Source organism: Notamacropus eugenii, chromosome 3, assembly GCF_028372415.1.
Source record: "Notamacropus eugenii isolate mMacEug1 chromosome 3, mMacEug1.pri_v2, whole genome shotgun sequence".
NCBI lineage: Eukaryota > Metazoa > Chordata > Mammalia > Diprotodontia > Macropodidae > Notamacropus > Notamacropus eugenii.
The window spans coordinates 318,763,875-318,787,165 of record NC_092874.1 but is presented as its reverse complement, the minus strand read 5'-3'; the positions used below and the strand labels follow the sequence as shown (position 1 = coordinate 318,787,165).

General features: G+C 36.3%; 1 protein-coding gene across 1 annotated transcript in view; it reads right to left on the bottom strand.

The window, feature by feature from the left end:
• Window positions 1-22,215, bottom strand: part of GNE (glucosamine (UDP-N-acetyl)-2-epimerase/N-acetylmannosamine kinase) — an 85,252-nt gene extending 63,037 nt beyond the window's left edge. The window contains exon 1 of the mRNA XM_072596798.1: window positions 22,131-22,215. Coding sequence (XP_072452899.1) covers window positions 22,131-22,181 — 51 coding nt within the window. The 5' untranslated portion in view covers window positions 22,182-22,215. The remainder of the gene's footprint in view (window positions 1-22,130) is intronic.
• Between the last annotated feature and the right edge of the window lie 1,076 nt (window positions 22,216-23,291).

Below are 23,291 nucleotides of genomic sequence, written 5' to 3'. Positions count from 1 at the left end.
CTATTGAATACTGTATAGGAGAACTCAGGTGGCCAGTAGAAGGAATGAGGGGAAAAAATAGATAAAGAACCAAATGAAAACCTCCTTGGAAATTCACCTCCATAGTGCCCCGGGGTCCCGCCCCCAACCCTTTCCTGACCAGCCATCCAGGAAAAAGGGTTACAGAACTAGAGTGGGAAAGGTGGTAAACCATGGCTGTGTCTTAAAATTTCAGTGCAGCAGTGTCCAAAATAGTCACTCTCACTTCTCAAGGGCATCAGATCTCACAAAACCACAGTGGTTTGAGAGAAGTGAAAACAGGTAGCAAGGGCTGGGGCCAAGGCACAGTCTCAGAAAGGGAAAGACCTGGCACAGATTTACAGCAAGGATACCACAGAAAAATTATGCAATGATTATTAAAGACAGATAAGAAGTGATTAAGGAGAAATTAATAAACCTTTGAAAAAAGAGCCATATCAACGAACAAATTCTTATTAACATAGGAAATTAAATCAATGTTCCCTAACTATGAAGTTATTAAGATAAATTTGACAAGATACCCTGAAATAACTCTAAGACTAACTCCAAGAACCTTCAGAAGAGTAAACAAAGAACTGATTGAAAATATAAAAGAAATACAGACAGAAATTATTAGAAATCAGCAAATCTAATGTTAAAAAAAGTAGGGCATCTAACTGAACAAAAGAGTCACTTTTTCTCTGAAAAAGAACAGAATTGAAGTGCAAAAAAAAGAATCAAGGAAAATAAATGAAACTGTTTTAAGGAGATTAAAAGAACATGTGAGCTCTAAAAAATAAGAATACTGATACTGAAGATAGAATGCAAAGATATACTCCAAAGACTATTGTTTATCCTGAAAAAAAAATGAGAAAAACTCCTAAATACCATATTTCAAGAAATCATCTGGGAAAATTACTCAGAAATACTGGAAGCAGCTAGCTAAGTACAGATCAAAAAAAATCACCAACCAGAAAGAAATGTCAAATTAACTTACAAAGAAATATCATAGTCAAACCTCTGAATTGCATCAAACAACTTTTTCAGGCTTTTTTTATTTAAAAAAAAAAAAACTTTTACATTCCTAGGACGGTGAATCAGAATAGGAAAGGATTATTCTGTGTTCCTTTGAAATCTAAGGAAAAACTGGAATATGATCATCTGAAAAGCAAATAAGATTGCTTGGTACCCCTAAAATAATGTCCTGCAGAGCTGGAACAAAGGAAATAATTGCATGTTCAACAAAAGGGAGAAATCCTAATCATTCCTTAAACAGAAGATATTAGAGTTTTTAACATGCAAAGTGATCAAACAGAAAAAAAAAATAAAAGTCAGTTATTTTCAGGTAGTAATGAGGTATTGCAATATTTGTGTTTATGTAGCTAGGCCTAGGCAAAACTGTGTGTGTGTGTGTGTGTGTGTGTGTGTGTGTGTAATATTTTTATTTGTTGTTGGATTGAAATAACCAAACCTTGAGAAATTGCCTGAGAAACCGAAGACCTTCACTGGACTAGAGAATCCAAGGAGCAAACGACATAATGAGGAAAATCAGGAGAAAAGTAGGTGGAAGAAGTAAATTAATATTTAAAAGAAAAATAACCTCATTTCCTCATTAATAAGTCAATAAGTGGTGAGATGGTGTACTACACTGCATGGGGTCCCGACCCACAGTTTAAGAAGTGCTGAAGGTTTTAAAACACTGATTTAGAAGGGTGGTAAGGGTGGAAGAAGGAGGGTGTGTAAAAGACTGGTAAAGAGAGGTAGATTTAAAAGGCTATGAGTTTTCTTTGTCTTTAGAGTGACTTGGGGACTAACAAGAGTACCTTAGTTGATCAACAAACATTTATTAAATGCCTCCTACGTACCAGGTGCTGTTCTAAATGTTGCAGGTACGAAAAGAGGCAAAAGACAGTCTCTGTCTCAAGGAGTTTACTATCTAAAGAGGGAAACAACTTGCAAACCAACATATACAAAGCAAGCTATATACATGACAAACAGGAAATACTCTAAAAAGGGAAAGTACAGGAACTAAGAAGGGTTAGGGAAGCCTTCCTGTAGCAGGTGGGATTTCTGGTTGGAATTTAAAAGAAGTCTGGGAGGTGAGTAATTACAGTGGACAAAGAAGTGCATTCCAAACATGGGGGATGGCCAGAGACAATGCCAGGAAGTGAGAGGAGGAGCGTCTGGTTTGTAGAACAGCCAGGGGGCCAGTGAGGGCAGGTGTAAGAGGGAAGAATTGGGGGGGGGGGGGAGGCAGGGAGGAAAGAGGACCACTCTGGAGGCATCACAAAGTAACTAACTCAGGGGTGGGGAACCTGCAGCCTCCAGGCCACAGGTGGCCCCCTAGTCCTCAAGGGTGGCCCTTTGACCCTTTAATAAAAGGATTTGTTGGAATCATGATGGAAAATGCCATACATATCCAGAGAAAGAACTATGGAGCTGGAATGCAGAGTGAAGCAGACTATTTTCTTTTTTGGGTTGTTTTGTTTTCTTTCTCATGGTTTCTCCCATTAGTTATAATTCTTCTATGCAAAATGACTAATGTGAAAATGTGTTTAATAGAAATGTATGCATAGAGCCTATATCAGATTGCATGCTATCTTAAGAGGAAGGGGAGAGGGAGAAAATTTAAAACTTATGGAAGTGAATGTTGAAAACTAAAAATAAATAACTAATAAGAAAAAGAAAAAACTAAAGGATTTATTCTGTGAAGTTTGGATTCAGTCAAAGGGCCACCCTTCAGGACCTAGAGGGCCATAGGTGACCTTGAGGCCACAGGTTCCCCATCCCTGACTAATTCCTTAGAGGTAAAAAGGTGTAAAACCAGGGTCTTACAACAAATTATTTAGGTTTTGGGGTGGGAAGTGGAATGTGACACTTTAGAAAATCAAAGAAACAACCAGAAGTAACATATGAGGCAATGGACTTGCAGTTAGGAAGACCTCAGTTCAAGTAGCACCTCTAATACTAACTAGATAACTCTGGGAAAGTTACTTAACCACTCTGTGCCTCAGTTTCCTTATCTGTAAAATAAGAGGGTTGGACCTGATGACGTTTAAAATCCCCTTCTGGTTTAGAACCTATGATCCTATGATCTTGGTACTAAACTCCCATTTGGTGGGGAAGGTAGCCAGGGAGGAAGTAGATGGGCCCTTGTGCGGGCCTGGTTCAAAAAGTGTTTAATGGGGGTCCACAAGTTCAAGAGAGGAGTAGCCTAACATCAAAAGGAATACTCAATTAAGGAAAAAGCAATAAAAGGTGTGGACCTCCCAGACTCTGGTTACAGACCACTGGACTGCTTCCTTCGATTATTAACATTCCTGGAATTCTAAAGTGCTCTAGGAGGGGAAAAGAGCGGAATAAAAACAATTTTTCTTGCAAAGGAGCATTACAAACTAATGTCACTGAAATTGTTAAAAATGGAAGATATAGGGAACCAGGACAGGGAAGATTAGCTACTACACTCTTTTCTAGATTGGGGGAAGAGAAGTTTAAAAGAAACAAGAGAGAGGGGGGTAGAGAATACTAGGAAAAACCAACTCTAGAAATCTGGGACTAAGCAGGGTTACAGGAAGAAAGAGGGAAGAGAGACCAGGATTTGATTGGTGTAAGCAAAACAAACCAGAGACTAAACTGGGAAAAGGCTGGGGAGAAAAAAAATTAAGCATGTGTGTATGTGTGTGTAATTGAATGGAAGAAAACACAAATTTAGCAATTATAAACTCTAAGTGGATTAAATCTCCCAAGAAAATAAAAATAATGGATTAAAAAAACAAAACTCAATTACTCGCTTTATTCAAGAAATACATTTAAAATATACAAATACATTCAGAATAAAAATGAAGACTTGAGACAAAATATTAGACGTGAAAAAAGTAGAAATTGCAATTGTGGCTTCAGAAAAGACAATAATGAAGATCTATAATGTTGACAGAGAAAAACTAGAAAATACATTATGCTATAATCAAAGATAAAAACTGAATGATTATTTCAATAGATACAAAAAAGTGTTTTACAAAATATAGCACTTATTTATTTTTAGACATAGGAGGAACCTTTAATATGCACCCAAAAGCTAGCATTATTTGCAGTCTACAAACATTAAAACCTTCCCAGTATAAATAACAAAAGCAAAAGGCCCTCTTATTATTTGTCACAGCCTTAGAAATGTTAACAATAGCAATAAGTCAAAAGTATAACATTAAAGATATAAAAATTGGCTATGATTCAAAATTTTCTCTATCTATAGATAACATGATAGTATACTTAGGAACCTGAAAAAATCAATGAAGAAACCGAAATGATTAATTGTTTCAGTAAAGTAATAAGACACAAAACAAATCCTCAAAAGTCATTAGCATTTCTATAAGGAAATGACATAAGAATTTGACATCGAGTCATTCCCCAACAGATAAAAGGTCAAAGGATATGAATAAACAGTTTTCAAAAGAATTATAACACATAAACAACCATTTGAAAACATGTTCCAAATCATTAATAAATGAAACATTTTAAAACTCTGAAACTTTCATCTTGAAAATTGGAAAATATAGGAGAGGAACGGGACTAGTTGACGTTGGAGGGGCTATGGAAAGACAAACGCACTAATATACTATTGGTAGAGCTGTGGAAAGAGTCAATCATTCCGTATTTCAATGTAGAATTATGCAATAAAAGGGACTAAACTGTTCCTAACATTTAATCCAGCCATTTGATCATGTGCCCCAAGAAAGGTAAAGGCAGAAACGCAGATCCAATACATGCCCAAATATTTACAGCAGCACATCATGGTCGTAAAGAACTGGAAATGAAGTAGGTATCCATCAATGGAAACCTACTAAAAATGTAGGGGAATTGGGGGGGGGGGGGAACGGGGACGGTAACAAAGTATATGAGTATGGGAGATAATGTGCAGTAAGAAAAACAAATATGCAGAATTAAGAGAAACAGGAAGATTTGTATGAACTGATGCAGAATAAAATAAGTAGAACCAATATAATACTATATAATATATATATTATATTATATAATATATAATGATAAAATATCATTAAATATCTCTAAAAATAAGTCAAACTGAGGAACTGAAAAAACATTGATGGTTCTAGAGAATAACGAAACATATCACACTCTCTTTATAAAAGAGCCAAATGTTGTACATATTGTGTTTCTTTATTACAAGGGAAGATTTACTCTACAGGAGAAAGAAGACTTCTCTTCCCACCTCTCCCCCCCACCCCCGAATGACTATGATATAGGGCAAAAAATCTATAAAATATACATCAAATAAAATGTTATAATATACACTTTCTTGAACAGAAAGTCAATTTTCTCTGTTGAAAATTGCAAAAAGAAACATTTTTCCCCCAAAACTTCATGTTTAGGGGTTGAAATAGGAACTGAAGAATTTTTGTAATATTTTTGATATCTTTTCCTGCTTCTTTTGAAATAATTTCCTACTTCTTTTTCTCCTATATATTAATTCCATAGAATTTATGGTTTTTGCAAAAAGAGATATAAGGGAGTTTTTGCTTTGAAATTGCCTATTTGTAAAGGGAAGTTGGCAGAGATTATATGCTTTCCTGGTATTCACAGGATTCCCATCATAAGTGTTGAGTAACACAAACAAACATTTGCATATTGACTTATACTTTGCTAGATATATATTACCTTGTTTGATGATGCTAGTTAACCGGAAAAATGAGACTTTTCAAGGTATTTATCTCAGGCCCCTAGAAAACGCGTGATCTTATAAAATGAGCAATGGACTTGACAATGGAAGTTCTGCCACTTTTCTAGCTTTATGACCTTGGTCAAGTCCTTTATTTATTTTGGATCTCATTTTTCCGCATCTATAAAATGAAGGATTTGGTCTACATGATTTCTAGTTCTAATATAATGTGAGTAGACTGAGAACTGAATAGGAGACATTTTTTCTCTCAGTTTTCTGTATTTGTTCCTAGAGTTGTTTGTTTTTTTTTAAAAAAAAAAAAGTTGGAGGATGCTTCTTAGCTGTGAACAGCTGTACATAAAGTATAGAAAAATTTTCCAAAGTTATTTCCTTTGTCTCAGAGATTCTACATTTTAGAGAAACCATTTTGCCTAAATGCTGTACTGTGATATTTTTTAAAACCAGAAAATAATACTCATTAAATTTACCTAAAAATGAGAAAATTGCCATTCTGAGACTAAACTCCTTTAGCAAAAATATGATTTCTGTGTTTGGGGGGTACTATCAGAATCTCAAGATTTTGAAGAGACCTTAGAAGTAATATTATTTTGTAATCCCTTTCATATCATCTTTGGCAAAATCTAACCTTTGCTTTAGGAAGCTACTCCAAGTTTTCATTGTAGAAACATTTATATTGAGCTAAAACCTGTTTCTTAATAACATATCTCCATTGCTCTTAGGCATGCCCCTTGGGAAAAAAGCTAGAATTTTTACTCTTTCCACATGACAGCCTTTCAAATATTAAGGATTGCTTTCATGCCTTCCTTTGGTCATTTTTTTCCTACTTAAATATCCCTATGCTGTGCTGTCTCTCTAAAACACCACTGATCTTTTCCCATATATTTAAAATAAATTTTTAAGCCAGATCTTCCTCATTCCATACTTGGATAATTTTTTATATTACAAGACTTAAATTATAAGACTTATATTTTATAATCATATTATAAGACTTAAAATTCATCTTTACTTAATTTATTTAGTTTCTGTTTAGCTCAAGGCTCCCCCAACTAGCATCACTTTCAGTCTATTTCTCCCATACCGGAATTGGTATAAAATGGGGAAAAGACATGTTTCTACATTTCTTGTATGATCTGTTCTCACAGCTGGATTAGAAGCCCTTTTTCATTTTACATTTTAGTATTGTTCACCATTCTCAAGGTTCTGGGTGCCTGGTCAATTATCATCATTGAAGAAAATGCTTGGAGCAGCTGTTCTTGAACTGTGCTTGAGACCCTCCCAAATGTATAAGAAAGCTCCTAATGCATTCACCTTTATATAAAAATTTAAAAAAATTTTTACAAACAATAAGCACTTAATAAATGTTTCTTGAATTGTTGAGTGAAGCATTGTCTTTTCTATATATGAAATGCCTAGCTAGAATTTTAATTTGTATTTTTATTGCTGGTTGAGGAACTCTGCTATGTTAAGAGAAAGATGACTCTTCTTCATATATCTCATTTTTCTGCCAAGTAAATCTGAAAAATTAGTGCTTAGTCATTTCAGTCTTTTTTTTTCCAGTAGATTAATTGGCATGGTTATTCCAGAAAAAAACTAGAAAATTCATTTTTTAATAGGTAATAAATAAATTGGGTCAACTAAGTATTATTGTTCTAAGAAAACTATGCATTGAAGAAATTCCAGAAATTTGTAGTGAGCCCTTATGTCATTTAAAGAGTGACCCTCTGAGAGAAACAGTATTCCAAAGGTATTAGCACAAGCCTTAAAGAAAGCTGCCATGATTACTCAATACGGGCAGAATAACCTGTTCTGCCAACCTCCAGGTGTGCGGGAGGTCAATATTGGGTAGACAGAATGGTAAACAAAGGTCATTTGAGTCAGAATTGACAAGCCCTAGCTGACTGGCAGCAGTACTCAAGTAATGAACTAAAAAGTGAGCTCCTTACCATGTGTGTGTTTAATCTCCCTTCTGGATTTTGCCAACGTTAAGTCTTTATTGAAGCTCACTTCTTCTTTGTCTTTCTGATAATATAAAAGCATCCTAATTTTTCTCTCTTTCTTACCGATGACATCTCACAAAAACACAGATTTTTAGAGTCGGAAGGGACCTTAGCAGCTGTCTAATCCAATTCATAACCAGAACTGAATCTTCATTAAAAAACAGCTGGCAAACGGTTGTCCTGCCTGTACTTAAAGACACCCAATGATATTCCACTTGAAATATTTGAATATAGCTTATCATGTTTATTCTGAGATATCTCTTCTCATTTCCTTCAATTAGTCATCATAGAGCATGGACTTAAAACCCAGCTTGGCCATCCTGAATGTCTTCCAGATTGATAAGTTAAGGTCCTTCTTCAATCGTGACATACTGAATCAAAACATAGTACTCAAGATGTAGTCTGATCAGAACACGGGTAATATCTTTTCCTTGTTCCTGGAGATTGTGACTGTCCCAATTTTGGATAGACATCTAGCTGAGCTACATATCTCCTATCTTAAACATAAGCTCAATTTATTGAATTCAAATTCAAGACTTAGATTTTCCTCTAACTTTAATAACCCACTGCTGGGTTCAGGAGGTTGGGGCACTCTGCCCTCTCCCTCTCCACTAATGTGTGTATGTATGTGTGTGTGTGTGTGTGTGTGCGCATACATACATACATACATACATATATACAGAAATTTCAGCAGTGGGGAAGGCACTAGCAACTCCTTCGTTGGTTTTTATCCTTCTCCGAAATATAAACATTCCCCCAAGGTTCAGTTCTTTGCTCCAAAATCTAGAAATTTCTTTGAATGAACCTTATCAAGTTCAATGATTTATATTGTATCTTCTCTGTTAAAGTAACTCCCTGTCTTTCTCAAGTTCTAGTTCTACTTTCTGTAAGTCCCTGCCTGAACATAAGAACTTTTAACAATCCCACCATCAATTGACAGATTCAGAATTGAATTCATCACCTTTCCCTTCGTACTTTCCTATTTTTGTTAATGGTACCGCCATTCTACAAGTTAATCACACTTCAAACCCTGAAGCCATTTTTGGCTCCTCCCCTACATTTTGGCTGATAATTAACAATAATAATAACAATAAGGCATTTATTAAATGCTTGCTACGTGCAAGGCACTGGAAATACAAAAAGAAAGCCAATACAGTCTTATGAGTTCTCAAGAAGTTCATTCTAATAGGAGAAAGCACATGTTGGAGGCTGCAAGTGGGATGAAGAGGTCCCATGCTCCTTAGGATACCTCAGCAATAAGATGGCAATGCATCAGCATCCAACTAGTCACTGAGACCTGTTGACTATATCTTTGAAACCTCTTTAATTCTCTCTTCTTTTCTATTATACTTCTAATACCAAAATTCAGGGCATTATCATCATATACTTCAATCATCTCCTAACCCCTTTTGATCCTCCAATTTGTCTTGTACCCTCCTCTAAAACCTCCCATGATCCCTACTACCTATAAGTATAAAGTATAAATACCTTAGTTTATCATTCAAAGCACTACCTAGTCTATTTATTTCTCTGAATTTTTGGAAATCTCCATTTTTTAAATCCTAAAGGAATTTTACAATATTCATTTGAATCTAGTAGAGCTAATAAAATTTCTGGGTTAACAGCATAACCATTTGGACCCCCATCTCTACTCTGACCCCAGTAGAAACATCCCAGGACCCTGCACGCAGGAGTCCCAGGAACAGTAGCACCTCCAGACCACTGGATCTACTTCCAACCTGCCCCAACGATTCTTCGCAAAGGGAATAAACCTTCCCAGTATTATAGCCCCTGCCTCCTCAGCAGTCACAACTTCAGAAGACCCCCAAAACAAAATTCTCACCAAATTGCTTGGCACCATCAACTGATTCAATTTAGAAGCAGATAGGTTTTTATTAATTGAAATGACATTAAATGCATTGCCATCTCAATGCTGAGGTACCCCACGGAGTATGGGACCTTTCCATCTGACTTGCAGCTGAAACATCCAATATGTTTCTATTAGAATGTTCCTATTAGAATGAGTTTTTTGAGAAATTGTAAGACTGTCTCAACTTTCTATTTGTATTTCCAGTGCCTTGAAAATAGAAAGCACTTAATAAATGCCTTGTTATTATTATTCCATCAGCCAAAAATGATAAAGGAAATGAGAATGATTAGCCTGGGCAAAGGAAGGCTTAGGGGATCTGTGATAGATATAGCCAACTTTCAGAATCTCCTGAAAGTTTCAATTCAGGAGACACTTCTTTCCTAGGCTCTGATCCTCCAATCTCAAATTGTTCTTTCACATTTCAAATATTCCTAGAGTCCTTTATCTGATAATTCTTTTGGCCTCTTCATTTCCTACCACGTAACCTACTAATCTGTGTACATGTTGTATCCCTTATAAACTCGTTAAATGGAAGAGCTATGTCATTTTGATGTGACTTCCACAGATTAAGTACTTAATACAAGTTAAGTTGTTGAACTGAATTGTCTTTAAATATTTAAAGAGGGATTAGTTTTATTCTCTGCAGCTCCAGAAAACAAAAGCAGGACCAGCGGTGGGATTATTACTGGGAGACAGATTTCAGCTCAAAAGGGAGAGCTTTCTAATGATTAGAGTTCTCTAAAAGTGAATTGAATTCAGAGAAGTTAAGTGACATGCCCAGGATAAACAGCGTAATAATGATTAATATTACTATTATTCAAGTTTTTATAGTATTTGATTGACTATGAAGCAGTTTACTTAGAATGACCTGCAGGGTTCTCTAATCAGAGAATGAAGGTGGGTGCACAAGACAATATCTAAGTAGGTCAATTGAGTGCCATTCAATTTACAAACCTACTGGTTCAGATTTGTGTGGGGAGTGGGGGTATGGGGGTGTGTGCGTTTTTCAGAGAGCTTTACAACCAAAAGTTAAAGGTAAATTCCTTTGATTTTATGGCTAATAGTATATTTGCTAGAAATGAGAGATGCATTATGGAATGTTGGAGCGGGAAGAAAGGAAGGAAGAAAAAAAGGAAGGAAGGAAAGAAGGAAGGAAGAAACAGGTATTTAGTAAAATTCTACTATGTGCCACCATGATAAGCACCATGCCAATATTATCTCATTTGAGCCTCACAGCACCTTGTGAGGCAGGTACTATTATTGTCCCCATTTTACAGTTGAGGAAAATGAGGCAAACAGAGGTAAAGTGACTTGTACAGGGTCATTCAGCTAGCAAGTTTCTGAATTCAGGTCTTCCTGATTCCACGCCTAATACTCCATCATCTGTACCACCTAGCTGCCTCTAAAAGGGACCTAATCCAAACCCTTCATTTTACAGATGAGGAAAATGAGATTGAGATAGGCTAAATGGTTTGTCCAAGGTCGTACAACTAATACGTAGCAGAGACAGAATTTGAACCAGGGTCTCCCGACTTGAAAATCAGAGTTCTTTCTATTAAGAATGTAGTATAGACTCACTATATAAACAGCTAGGTGGCACAATGGATAAAGTACTGGATCTTGAGTCAGGATGACTTGAATTCAGATCTGACCTCTGACACTTCCTAGCTGAGTCGCCCTGTCATGTAATATCTGCCTCTGTTTCCTCAACTACAAAATGGTGATAATAACAACGCTCACCTCCCAGGGTTGTTGTAAGGATCAAATGAGATAATATTGGTAAAGCATTAAGTACAGTGCCTGGCATGATATAGGCACTTCCTCTCACTATACACAAAACCTCATTAATAAATAATTATGATTTATGATGCCAAATCAGGGCTATGATGAGGCTTACCTTTGCATTATCTATGATGATTTGGTTTGCTAAGTAAATGAATATACTAGCCTGGAAGGAAAATAACTGAATTTTAGAACTCCCCAGATCTATTTGAAAAAAGAGTTTATCCCCAAAATTTTATTACATCATCAGGAATTATATAATTTTTTTTCATAATTTGCTTACAAGTCTATTTTCTTCTTGTGTTTTATTATGAATACTTTTAAATTTATACCCCATACCTGTATCATTTCTGGTACTGTCCCTCTCTTTAAAATTTGGTTGGATTCACTCTATTTCTAGAGAGAATTCAGAGTTCAGAAAAAAAGAGAAGTAGGATTTCACAGTCTAAAATTCTACAGGGGACATTGGCCCAAAAATGGGTGGAACATTCTCGGGATAAAATTTCAGTAAGAAAGATTGATGTTAGTATGTTAGTATTTTATTTTTTTTCCCAGTTATATGTAAAGACAATTTTTAGCATTCTTTTTTCAAGATTTTGAGTTCCAAATTTTTTTCCCTCCTCTTTTCTTAATATAGGTTATATATTTGCAGTCATGTAAACCATTTCCATATTAGTCACAATTGTGAAAGAAGAAACAGAACCAAAGAAAAAGAACCCATGAAAAAAATAAAGTAAGTGAAAATAGTATGCTTTGATCTGCATTCAGACTCCATTAGCTCTTTCTCTGGAGGTGGAGCATTTTCCATCATGAGTTCTTTGTAATCATCTTGGATCAATTGCATTGTATTGCTGAAAAGGGATCATTCATATCACTATGATCACCACACAATGTTGCTGTTACTGTGTATAAAGTTTTTCGGTTCTGTTCATTTCGCTTTGCATCATACAAGTTCATCCAAGTCTTTCTAGGTCATTCTGACATCTACCTGCTCACCATTTCTTATAGCACTATAGGATTCCATTACATTTATGTACCGCAACTTGTTCAGTCATTTCTGAATTGATGGGCATCCCCTCAATGTTAAATTCTTGACCACCACAAAAAGAACGGCCATAAATATTTTTGTATATGTGGGTCCCTTTTTTATGATCTTTGGGATACAGACATAGTAGTGGTATTGGTGGATCTAAGGGTATGCACAGTTTGGTTGCGCTTTGGGCATAGTTCCAAATTGCTTTCCAGAACAGTTGGATCAGTTAACAACTCCACCAATAATGCATTAATGTCCCAATTTTCCCACATCTTCTACAGGCTTGTTTTGTCATGCTCAAACAACTTTCACACTGAGTCACGTAGGACCAGCTAAAAGCAGGGACTTCATCATTCCCAAATTACCTAGAAACCATACCTTTAATAATATGGCATAGTGCTTGTTTTGTCAAAAATAAAATACATCAACAAAATATTTTATTTTATATTAATTAATGTCAGTTCATCTGGAGATATAGGAAGAACTCTTTAAAGCAGCAATTCTTAAACTGAGGTCCATGGACCCTCAAGGAGTCATTGGATAGATTTCAAGGGGTGGGAGGCACATAAACTTGAATGGGGAAAAAAAGTCTGTATTTTGACTAATCTCTCTTTCATCATAAGGTAAGGGGCAGGAGAGGGGCAGATGTGCTTGTTGTTTGAATTTTCCCCATCCTAATGAAGTATATTATAATCACATCTCCTAAGTATTCATTCCCTATACATAGGACAGTGAATTAACATATACCATAATTTATATCTCTCAGATCTCACACAGAACCTAGGTAGGATAAGCCTTACGAGGGAAGCATCCTGAGTCAAGTTACACTTGTCCAGTCTCAGGTGAGATGATCTTTGAGAATCTTGGGACTTATCTCGCCAGAAAGTTCCCTTCTCTTGTATGATCTCCATGGGAAAATCCACTATATACTGAATGCTCTTCCTTGGGAATTAACTTTTGAATGGCAATTCTTTTTTCCTGTTGTCTAGTCTCCTCTAACTGGGATTTAGAATTTTATTAATTTTGAGAGATTATTTTAATCTTCTGTTGTGATTATGATTTTTAGTGACTGTTTTGAATCACAGAATGACAGAATTTGAAAGTTACAAGGGGTCTCGGCAGTTATCTAATATGACCTATAAACCAAAGCATTCCCCACTATATACATACACAACCAATGGTCATCAAGTCTCAAATTGAAGACTTCCCAGGAGCCTCAGCTCTTGAGGCAACACATTCTAGTTTTGGATAGCTCTAATTGTTAAGGAGTTTTTTTCCCAGAAATCATGTTAGAATTTGACTGTGTTGAGTAAATCCCTACCCTGTCTTTTGATGATATCAATTATAAGAAATTTTGCTTCATTCATTTTTGGGGGGGATATCTATGTGTTTTAATTGTTCAATTTTAAATATCTTTGTATTTATTCCCTGGTCTTCTTGTTCATCTTGGTATTTTAAATCCTGTTTTAAATTTTGTTTTGTTTATGTTTTCCTTGGCTTGCTTTAGATAGTATTCTACATTCCCACTCTGAAATTTAACTTTATTCTATCTATTCTGTACTGTGTGTGAGCAGTCTGATACTCCAGTTCCTTCTGAGTCCATTTTCTATTTTTTCTTTTTCTATTTCATGCACATGTTTTCTTGAAATTTCTAATAATCTACTATAATGTTTACAGTTTAGATTCCAGGAAAGTCCTCTTTTCTTCCAAATTTACATTTAAATTTTGTGGTATTCTCAGTCTCATAGGGACAATCCTTTCACTCTATCTGTTCACTGCTAACATAGGAATACTATTATGCAAAATATTTTATGAATGCTGCTAATTGATGCATTACACTGATGTGGCTATGAGTATGAACAAGTGTTTAATACTTTTTCACGTTCTTGAATTTATTTCTGTTGCATTGGTATAAAAAAATCTGTTTACTCTTTATTCACCATGCATTAGCTGCATGCAACCTTTATTATTGTGCTGTACTGTGGAATAATATTGTACGCCTGCTGACTAATGTAGCATCACTGGTTTTGTTGAACATCCTAAATGGGTACTAATCTCTTTAAAAAGATGGGTACAAAAGTGGCTTAAATAGAGCACTATTGACATGGAAATTCAGAGAGGCCTCCTGATATTATAAGTGGAAGCAGAATAAAAAACTAAGGTATTATAAAAGATATTGAAAAGGAAGGTGAAAGACTTGGGAGATTGCAGGGTAATGTATAGTAAAGTCAGGCGATGTTACCCAATAAATTCTCTGTGAATTACAAGACCCATATGACCATTCAAACAATCCCAATGTACAGACAGTAGGAAATAACCCTTGAGAGCCAGTCTGTAGGCCACCCACTGAGGAAGAAAAGCAACTTTAAAAATAAGAGCTTTCTTCCCACAGAGAAAATGAGAGTCATATATTTATGTCTGAAAATGATGATTACCTTGTAGATAATATTGAATACAGACCTAATATTAGCAGAGATACTAGAGGCCAAATTAGGGATCTTTTTGGAGCACAATCCGTGATACCTCAGAGAATAATCATGAGAAGCCTGAATTTGCCAGGTTGGCCACATACACTATTGTGGCAGATACCAGAATTAGGAAAGAGAAGCAAATTGATGGAAAGTCTTAAAGGAATACCTCTTGGACTTGGGCAGGATTTAAAGGTCACAATCAGTCGATTAATATTCATTACTACATGCTAGGCACTGTACTAAGTATGGTATACAAAGACAAAGGTAATATACAAACAGTTGTGTACAAACAAGGACTTGAAGGAACCTAAGAAAGCCAGGAAGTGAAGATGAGGAGGGAGAAAATCCAGACATGGGGAAGTCAGTGAAAATACCCTTGGAGTGTTTTGTGAAAGCAACAGCCAGGAGGCCAGTAACACTGGATCACAAAGGTGGAGGGGAGTAAGGTACAAGAAGATTGGAAAGGTGGGGATGAGATGGCCAATTATGAAGGACTTTGAATGCCAGCAGCAAGAGATAGAAAGAGGAATTTCATTTAAAATAACTATAAACAATATAAAATACTTGGGAGTCTACCTGACAAGATAAACCCAGGCAATATGTACACAATTATAAAACACTTTCATAAAATAAAATCAGATCGATACAACTGGAAAAATATCAATTGCTCATGGGTAGGTTGAGCCAATATAATAAAAATGACTATTTTACCATTCCAATAAAACTGCGAAAAAAGTATTTGATAAAGCTAGGGGAAAAAAAAACAACAAAATTCATTTGGAAGGACAAAAGATCAAGAATATCAAGGGAATTAATAAGAAAAAAATTGCAAAGGAAAGAGGTCTAGCCAAAGGCCAGATCTCAAAACTGTATCATGAGGCAGTAATCAGTAAAACTATAAGAAATAGAGTGGTAGATCAGTGGAATAGATTAGATACACAAGATATAGTGGTAAATGACCACAGTCTACCCTCTGGGATAAGAACTCACTATTTGACAAAAACTTATGGGAAAACTGGAAAACAAACTAGGTATAGACCAATATCTTACACCTTATAACAAGAGGAGATCAAAACTGTACATGATTTAAACATAAAGGGTGATACCAAGAAAAATTAGAAGAGCAAGAAAGAGTCTACCTGTCAGATCTATGGAGAAGGGAAGGATTTATGACAAAACAAGAGCCAGAGAGCATTATGAAATATAAAATAGATAATTTTGGTATTATTAAACTTAAAAGTTTTTGCAGAAACAATAGCAATGCAACCAAGTTTAGCAGAAAGCTGGGAAATAATCTTTACAGCAAGAGTCTCTGATAAAAGCCTTATTTCTGAAATACACAGAGAACTGAGTCAAATTTACAAGAATCCAAACTATTCCCCAACTGATAAATCTTTCTTGTTTTTTGATTCTTGTGTAAATTGGATTTAAGTGAAGCAGAGTTGCACGAAGTCCTCAGCCTCACTCTCTCCTCCAGAGTCATCATAGTCCAGTGGCAGGACAGAGTCAAGATGGCTGGTGATGGCTCAGGATGCAGTGGATTACCTTGGCGTCTTCGGTGCCTAACCAAGCTCTAAGCACACCACATCGCCTGCTTCATCTGCCTTCACGGACATTGGAACAAATTGTTCTCTTCCACCAGAGGAAGTCTTCATATGCTTGAGGTAGTGTATGGGTTTGAGAACCCTTGGTTACCCTCAATCTGGTTTGGCTATCTGCCGAAACGGTTTACTGGGGTGTGGCCGCTGCACATGCTGTAGCTTCTTGGAGCCACAGGTGAGAGTTAGGTGGAACAGGTGGACACCAAAGGTGGAAAGAGCCCTGGAAAGGGCTCGGCAGCCGTCACACCAAAGGTCCTGGTCCTCCCTGAACCCACCCTAAATGGTCACAGGATAAAAGGTAGTTTCAGATAAAGAAATCAAAACTATTTTTAATCAGATGAAGAATTGCTTTAAATCATTTATGATTAGAGAAATGCAAATTAAACCAACTCTGAGGTACCACCCCACACCTATCAGATTGACTAATATGATAAAAAAGAAAAATGATGAATGTTGGATAGGATGTGGGAAAATTGGGACACTAATGCTCTGTCAGTGGTGTTGTGAACTGATCTAGCCATTCTGCAGAGCAATCTGGAACTATGCCCACATGGCAACCAAACTACACATACCCTTTTAATTCAGCAATACCACTACTAGGTTTGTATCCCAAAGAGACGAACGTGAAATGAAGTGAAGCTGAGTGAAGTGAGCAGAACCAGGAGAACATTGTACGATGATTAGCTGTGATAGACTTAGCTCTTCTCAGTAATACAATGATCCAAGACAATTCCAAAAGACCTGTGATAGAAGATGTTAACTACATCCAGAGAAAGAACTGTGGAGTCTGAATGCAGATCAAAGTATATTATTTTCACTTTTTTGCTTTTGTTTTCTTTCTCCTAGCTTTTCCCTTTTGTTCTGATTCTTCTTTCACAACACGACTAGTGTGGAAATATGTTTAACATGATGGTGCATGTATAACCTATATCAGATTGCTTGGTCTCTTGGGGAGGAAGAAGGAGAGAGGAAGGAAAAAAATTCAGAACTCAAAATTTAATAAAAATGAATGTTGAAAACTACCTTTACGTGTAATTGGAAAAAAATACTATTAAAAAAACCCAAAACACTACATTTGAGGAAACTAGGTAACTTGTCCAAGGTGACACAAGTAGTAATTTGCCAAGTAATTTTGAACTGGACTCTTCAGACCTCAAAGTGTTGTTTACTGTCCTCAAACTACCTACCATAGTCTGCATAGGAGGCAGCTAAGTGGTAGTCTGAGGGATAGACTTGCTGAGAGGCAAGAAGGCCTAGATTTGAGTCCTATCTTAAGTATCTGTCAGTTGTACGATGCTGGGTAAATCGATTAAATTCAATTTCCCACATCTGTAAAACGAGGATGATAAAATTCCCATAAGAGTTGCCGTGGGAATCAAATAAAAAAAAAACTAACATAAAATAAAGCAATCCCCTTATTGAAACTTGAAATAGGAAAAGATGATGTTACAAAAGACCTGCCTAGTTTACCCTCACCCTCAGTTTCTGGCCAGAACAGAAGACAGTGCTATTTGTATTCAATCTAAGCCATTAAAAGCCAAACAAGAACAACAAAAAATTGGGTTGAAGACTATTATTGACCATTCCATGAAAGCCAGAGTGATCTGGTTTAAAGGCATAGTCTGTAGCTCCATTTGAATCACGATGGACTTTTTTAAAGCCTGTTTTTTCAGAGGTATATTTCAAGAAACCGTAAATGAAAATTGCAGAGGACAAAGAGTAAATTGTCCTAGATTTTTAGAAAATAATACTAAATAGAATTTTTTTAAAAAAATCAAGCCTCCAAACTACAAGATATCTTACAAAATTTAAGTCACCAAAAGTTATGTTCCTTTGAACATAACAGAGCACCCTGCTGTAAGAGTATGACACCTCAAGTAGACAGAGTGGCCACATGTCACTAGGGAAAAAGGAGAAGGAAAATAGGTGTCATTGATCCTCTTTGAGAATGAAGGATGAGCAACAAACAGGAAAAGCTGATGATTCACTTTAACTTTAAAAGGGAGCAGACCACTCTCGGCTTCTACTTTTCTTCCTGACTATAAAGCATGTGTATATATCCTTCAAGACTCTCGCTGGAGGGATGGGGAAAGCATTGATTGCCCTTTCCCATTAATCATATAATGACTGTTCTCACATGAAAGTTAAAGCAAGGGGGGCTCTGCGACATAATCTTGGAGTTGGATTTGTTCTGTAAAACTTGGACTAATCCAAAAGGCCACACCCAAGGACCCAGAATATCACAGGTGGCCCCAAGGCTGCATGTTCCCCACCCCTGCTCCTAGGTCCAATGGGTAGTCAATGAATTCTTATTGTTAGAATAATATGCATATAGCATTAGGATGTGTTTTAAATTTAAATGATATTTTATCCTCATAAAGAATAATTTATAAGTTTCGAGAAGGCTTATAAAACTGTTTAAAATTACAGAATTTCCAGAAGTACATCAAATCATCCAAGTTAAAAAAATTGTTAGAAAAATAGATCAGGAGAACATTACACACAGTAACAGCCACAGTGTGTGAGGACTGTTCCTGATAGACTTAGCCCTTCATAGCAATGCAAGGACCTAAAACTTTCCCAAAGGACTCGAGGCAAAATGCCATCTGCATCCAGAGAAAGAACGATGGAGTTGGAACGCAGATTGAAGCAGACTATTTTTCTCTTGTGTTATGTTTTGTTTTGTTTTGTTTTCTCATGGTTTCTCCCATTCATTTTAATTCTTCTATGAAACATGACTAATGCGAAAATGTGTTTAATAAGAATGTCTGTGTAGAACCCACATAAGATAGCATGCTGCCTCGGGGAGGGAGGGGCAGAAAATTTAAAACTTATGGAAGTGATTGTTGAAAACAAATAAATTAATTAATAAAAAATTTTTTAAAAAAAAGAAAAAAAATAGCACCAGGGACAGCTAGGTGACACAGTGGATAGAGCATCCCCCTCGGAGAAGGACCTGAGTTCAAATGCGGTCTCAGACGCTCGACACTTACTAGCTGTGTGAACTAGTCCCTTAAACCCAACTGCTTCAAAAGAAAAAAAATAATAAAAATGGCAGCCATCAAGGATCATTCTCATAATCAACCTTCTGCCTTTGGGTTAGAAAAATGTATCAACCTGCAATTGTTCCATATTACCACTAGATGGCACTCATCTAAATGTGGTATCATCCTCTTTAACTTGGTTTAAAAAACAGCAACTCTTACTTTAGTTCTACATAGTTCTACATTTAACAAAATTTCAGGCAGAGCATTTAGCTAACCTAAAGGACTTGCCTCTAGAGTAGTCTTTACCTATATTTCTAATTACAAAACAAACTTTATTTGTTTATCAAGACAAGTCCCTTAAAGATTCTACTTTCCAAATCTGTGATTGTTGCCTTTCTGGAATTACAGGATTTTAAGAGTTTTAAGAGTATGTTATTCCATAGAGACTTCTTATGTACTTAACTGATCAGCCAATTAACCTGAATTAGGCTTATGAGTTTTATTTATCTAAAATAATGATTATATGTATGGTTCCATGAGAGAATGTAGTCCCAGTTAACTGGTTACTATTTTTCCTTTTAAGCACAAAGAATTTTCCTTTGAGTTTATTCAGTCACTAACCCTACGTGAAGTTGCTCATCTGGGAATATCTGATTCTAGTTAAAGGTGTGACTGACTGAAAAACAGTAACAAAGAATTGAAGCAGTATTGATTCATTGAACCAAATGTATTTGGTTGCCTGTCCCCATATCATCCTGCTTTCCTTACTCTAACATTCTGCATAGAGTATTCTGAAGAAATTCTAATTAGGCATGCTCAAGAGTTGGAAGGAGAGGTGTTTAATCTACAATAGAACTCCATATATGGAAGATATGTCATAGTTATTAACTGTAAGTCACCCTTTAGAAGCTAAAAGTCATTAGGATAATTAGTTGTGTCTGCCATAACCAATTCAGTTAATCAGTTTTTCAAGATCTGAAAAATATTTTATGAATGTTATCTCACTGTGTCTTCACAACAATCGTGGGAGGTAGGTACTACTATTATCTTCATTTTACAGATGGGGAAACTGAGGCAGAGAGAGGCTGTGACTTGCCAGGGTCACACAGCTATCAAAGGGGTCAGATTTGAATTTAAGTCTTTTTGAATTCAGTTCTAGCATCTTTTCATTGCCATTTAGGCACCTCTAAAATGTGCCCATGTTGTGCTAGGTGGTAGGAAAGATCATGTCTCTCATGGCATGTGAACTTTTTGAAAGTAAGCGATTGTTACATTTTTTGACTTTGTATCTCCAATGACTTACACAGTGCCTGGCACATAGTAATGCACTTACTGAACGCTTATTAATTGTTTGATTAGTTTAACTGATTAACTAATTGATTAGATTGGTTGAGGTGACGAGAAAAATACATTCACTAATATGTGACAAGTTGGAATTGAATGTTAAATGGTTTGGTGCTGATTACAAGTCCTTTAGGAGTTCAGACACAAAAAAATAACAATGTAACGTGAAATAGGGAGCATTTTATGAAGAAAGTGAAGTTTGAGCAGGCTTTAAATTATCAGTAGGATTTAGATAGGTGGAGAGGAAAAGGGAATTTCAAGAAGAGGGAGCAAATATAGTCAAAGACGTAGGTCAGAAGAGCTTAGCTTATAAGAGGAGGATTTATGCTGAGAAAAAGCGAAATGGAGAAGTAAAATAAGTAGCATGGGGTGTAGCTATGAAAAGTTTTGAAAGGTAGGGAAGGGATAATACTAGGAGTCCCAGGTAGGGGCTCAGAAACACTTACTTAGGGTGAAAATTTGAAGTGCTAGTGTTACTATGACACAAAACCCAAAATGTCATTGAAGATAGATGTGCAGATACGAGACATCTGAACTTCTATGCCATGAAGTAACTACAAGTAGAAAAAAGTAACTACATGAAAGGAAGATTTGGTCACATTGATCATCTATATGCCATTCATTAACTGCGGATATTGCATGTAATTCTTTCTATAGGAACTCCTTAGTTGTTTCTTAAAACATACCATAAGTATATGGTTCATTAACACCCCCCAAAAGAATACAATTTACTAGGTAATAATACATTTACCAACAGAATTGCTCTGGTCTCTATTTAGCTTTTATCTTTAACACTAAGCTAGGAGTTTTCTCTGATTTGATTGAGTCAGATTTTGGTTGGGGGGGGAGGTGAGGGGGGTGGGAGTGGTATTAAGACAGATTTCAATTCAGGAACTTAAAAACCAAATCTGATAAGATTAAACATCAGAAACAAAGCAGAGGGAGAAAAATCAAGAAAAAAATAAAAAGAGGCTCTGACAAACATTCTACCATCTGGAAACAAACCCCATTTTCTGTTAGTTTCTGTTGTATGAAGGAAGAGGTAAACAAAATTAAACCACATTGCATATTGTACTTAAATCTTTTCTGCAAGGATGGCCAGGAAACAGGAGAGAGTTCTTTTTAAGCTCTCATGCTAGCTAGGCATGCTAAGTGACCATTAGTTTCAGCACAGTAGTTTAGCAAAGAACAGTATGTGGAATGCCTACCCTTCCTCCCATTTTAGCAATAAAAAACTCTTGGAGAAGATGGCAGATTTAAAACAAAAGTTTGCCTTTTCCTCTTGATGGTGTCACCTTTTCCCCCCTCTGCTTTAGTTTCAGAAACAAAGGCTCTAGCGAATCAAGGCTCACTTACATGAGGTCCCCGATAGCTCCTCTCCCTGTAACGATGTACATGAGTTTCCATCCTGTAGTCCGGTCTTTGTGCTCTCCCGTGAGCTTTGGATTCATCAGCAGAGCAATTCTCTGGGTTGAGCTGTCACAGAGTAGTCATTGATAGGCACCTGGATGGCATTCTAATCCTTAGGCTCCACCCCTCTGAAAAGAAAGGGGAAAAAAAAATCTGGCTTCGAGCCGTTCCTGAGATCCTGGACAGTGGCTTTAAGCTGGGAGGATACTGCCTGATGGTGGCTTTTCTTTTTGATTTACTTCCTTATTAAATTCTTCCACTAAGAAAACATGACTCTTCTCCTGAGTCACACGAAATAATCCAAAATCAACCCTCAAATATCTTTCCCACTGAGAATTCATATACAAAATAATTATTACAAGTACAGCAGTCCTTGACACTATGAAAGATGGAACCGACTCAATTCAATTAAACAACTGTTTGTTTATATTTATAGAGTCTTCTCTGATAGACTTTTGATACAGATAAATTATAGATTGTAGTATAGTTTATAATAGTCTACAATAGTCTATTTATTCATAAACTGCATGCAGAGACTATGAAAGGTACTGGGGGAGACATAAAGTTTAAATAAGATCCAGTCCCTATCATGCAGTTTGTAGGCTAATAGATGGATACCACATTTAAATAATTAACTGTAATAGATCTACTTTTGTTGAGTCGTGTCTGATTCTTCATAATCCTATTTGGGGTTTTCTTGGCAAAGATACCGAAGTGGTCTGCCATTTCCTTCTCCAGTACCTTTAACAGATGAGGAAGTGGAGGTAAACAGGGATAAGTTACTTACCCAGGGTCACAGAGCTAGGAAGTGTCTGAGGTCCTACTTGAACTCATCTTAGATGAGTTCTCCTGATTTCAGGTCCAGCACTCTATCCACTGTGCCACCTAGCTAAAATCCCCACTTATAATTAAGCCTCTGTTCTCCAGAGAATCACAAAGATACCAGTAACCCTGAACAAAGGGTAGGAAAGAAAGAGTGAAGATTAAACCTTGTAAATCATTTCCTTTTCTTTGGTATGTGAATACTTGGGCACTTTAACAGGCTGAATTGACCTTATCTATCATACATACCTTAGTCTCCTCTCAGGGAACAGTGTAGCTAAAGGG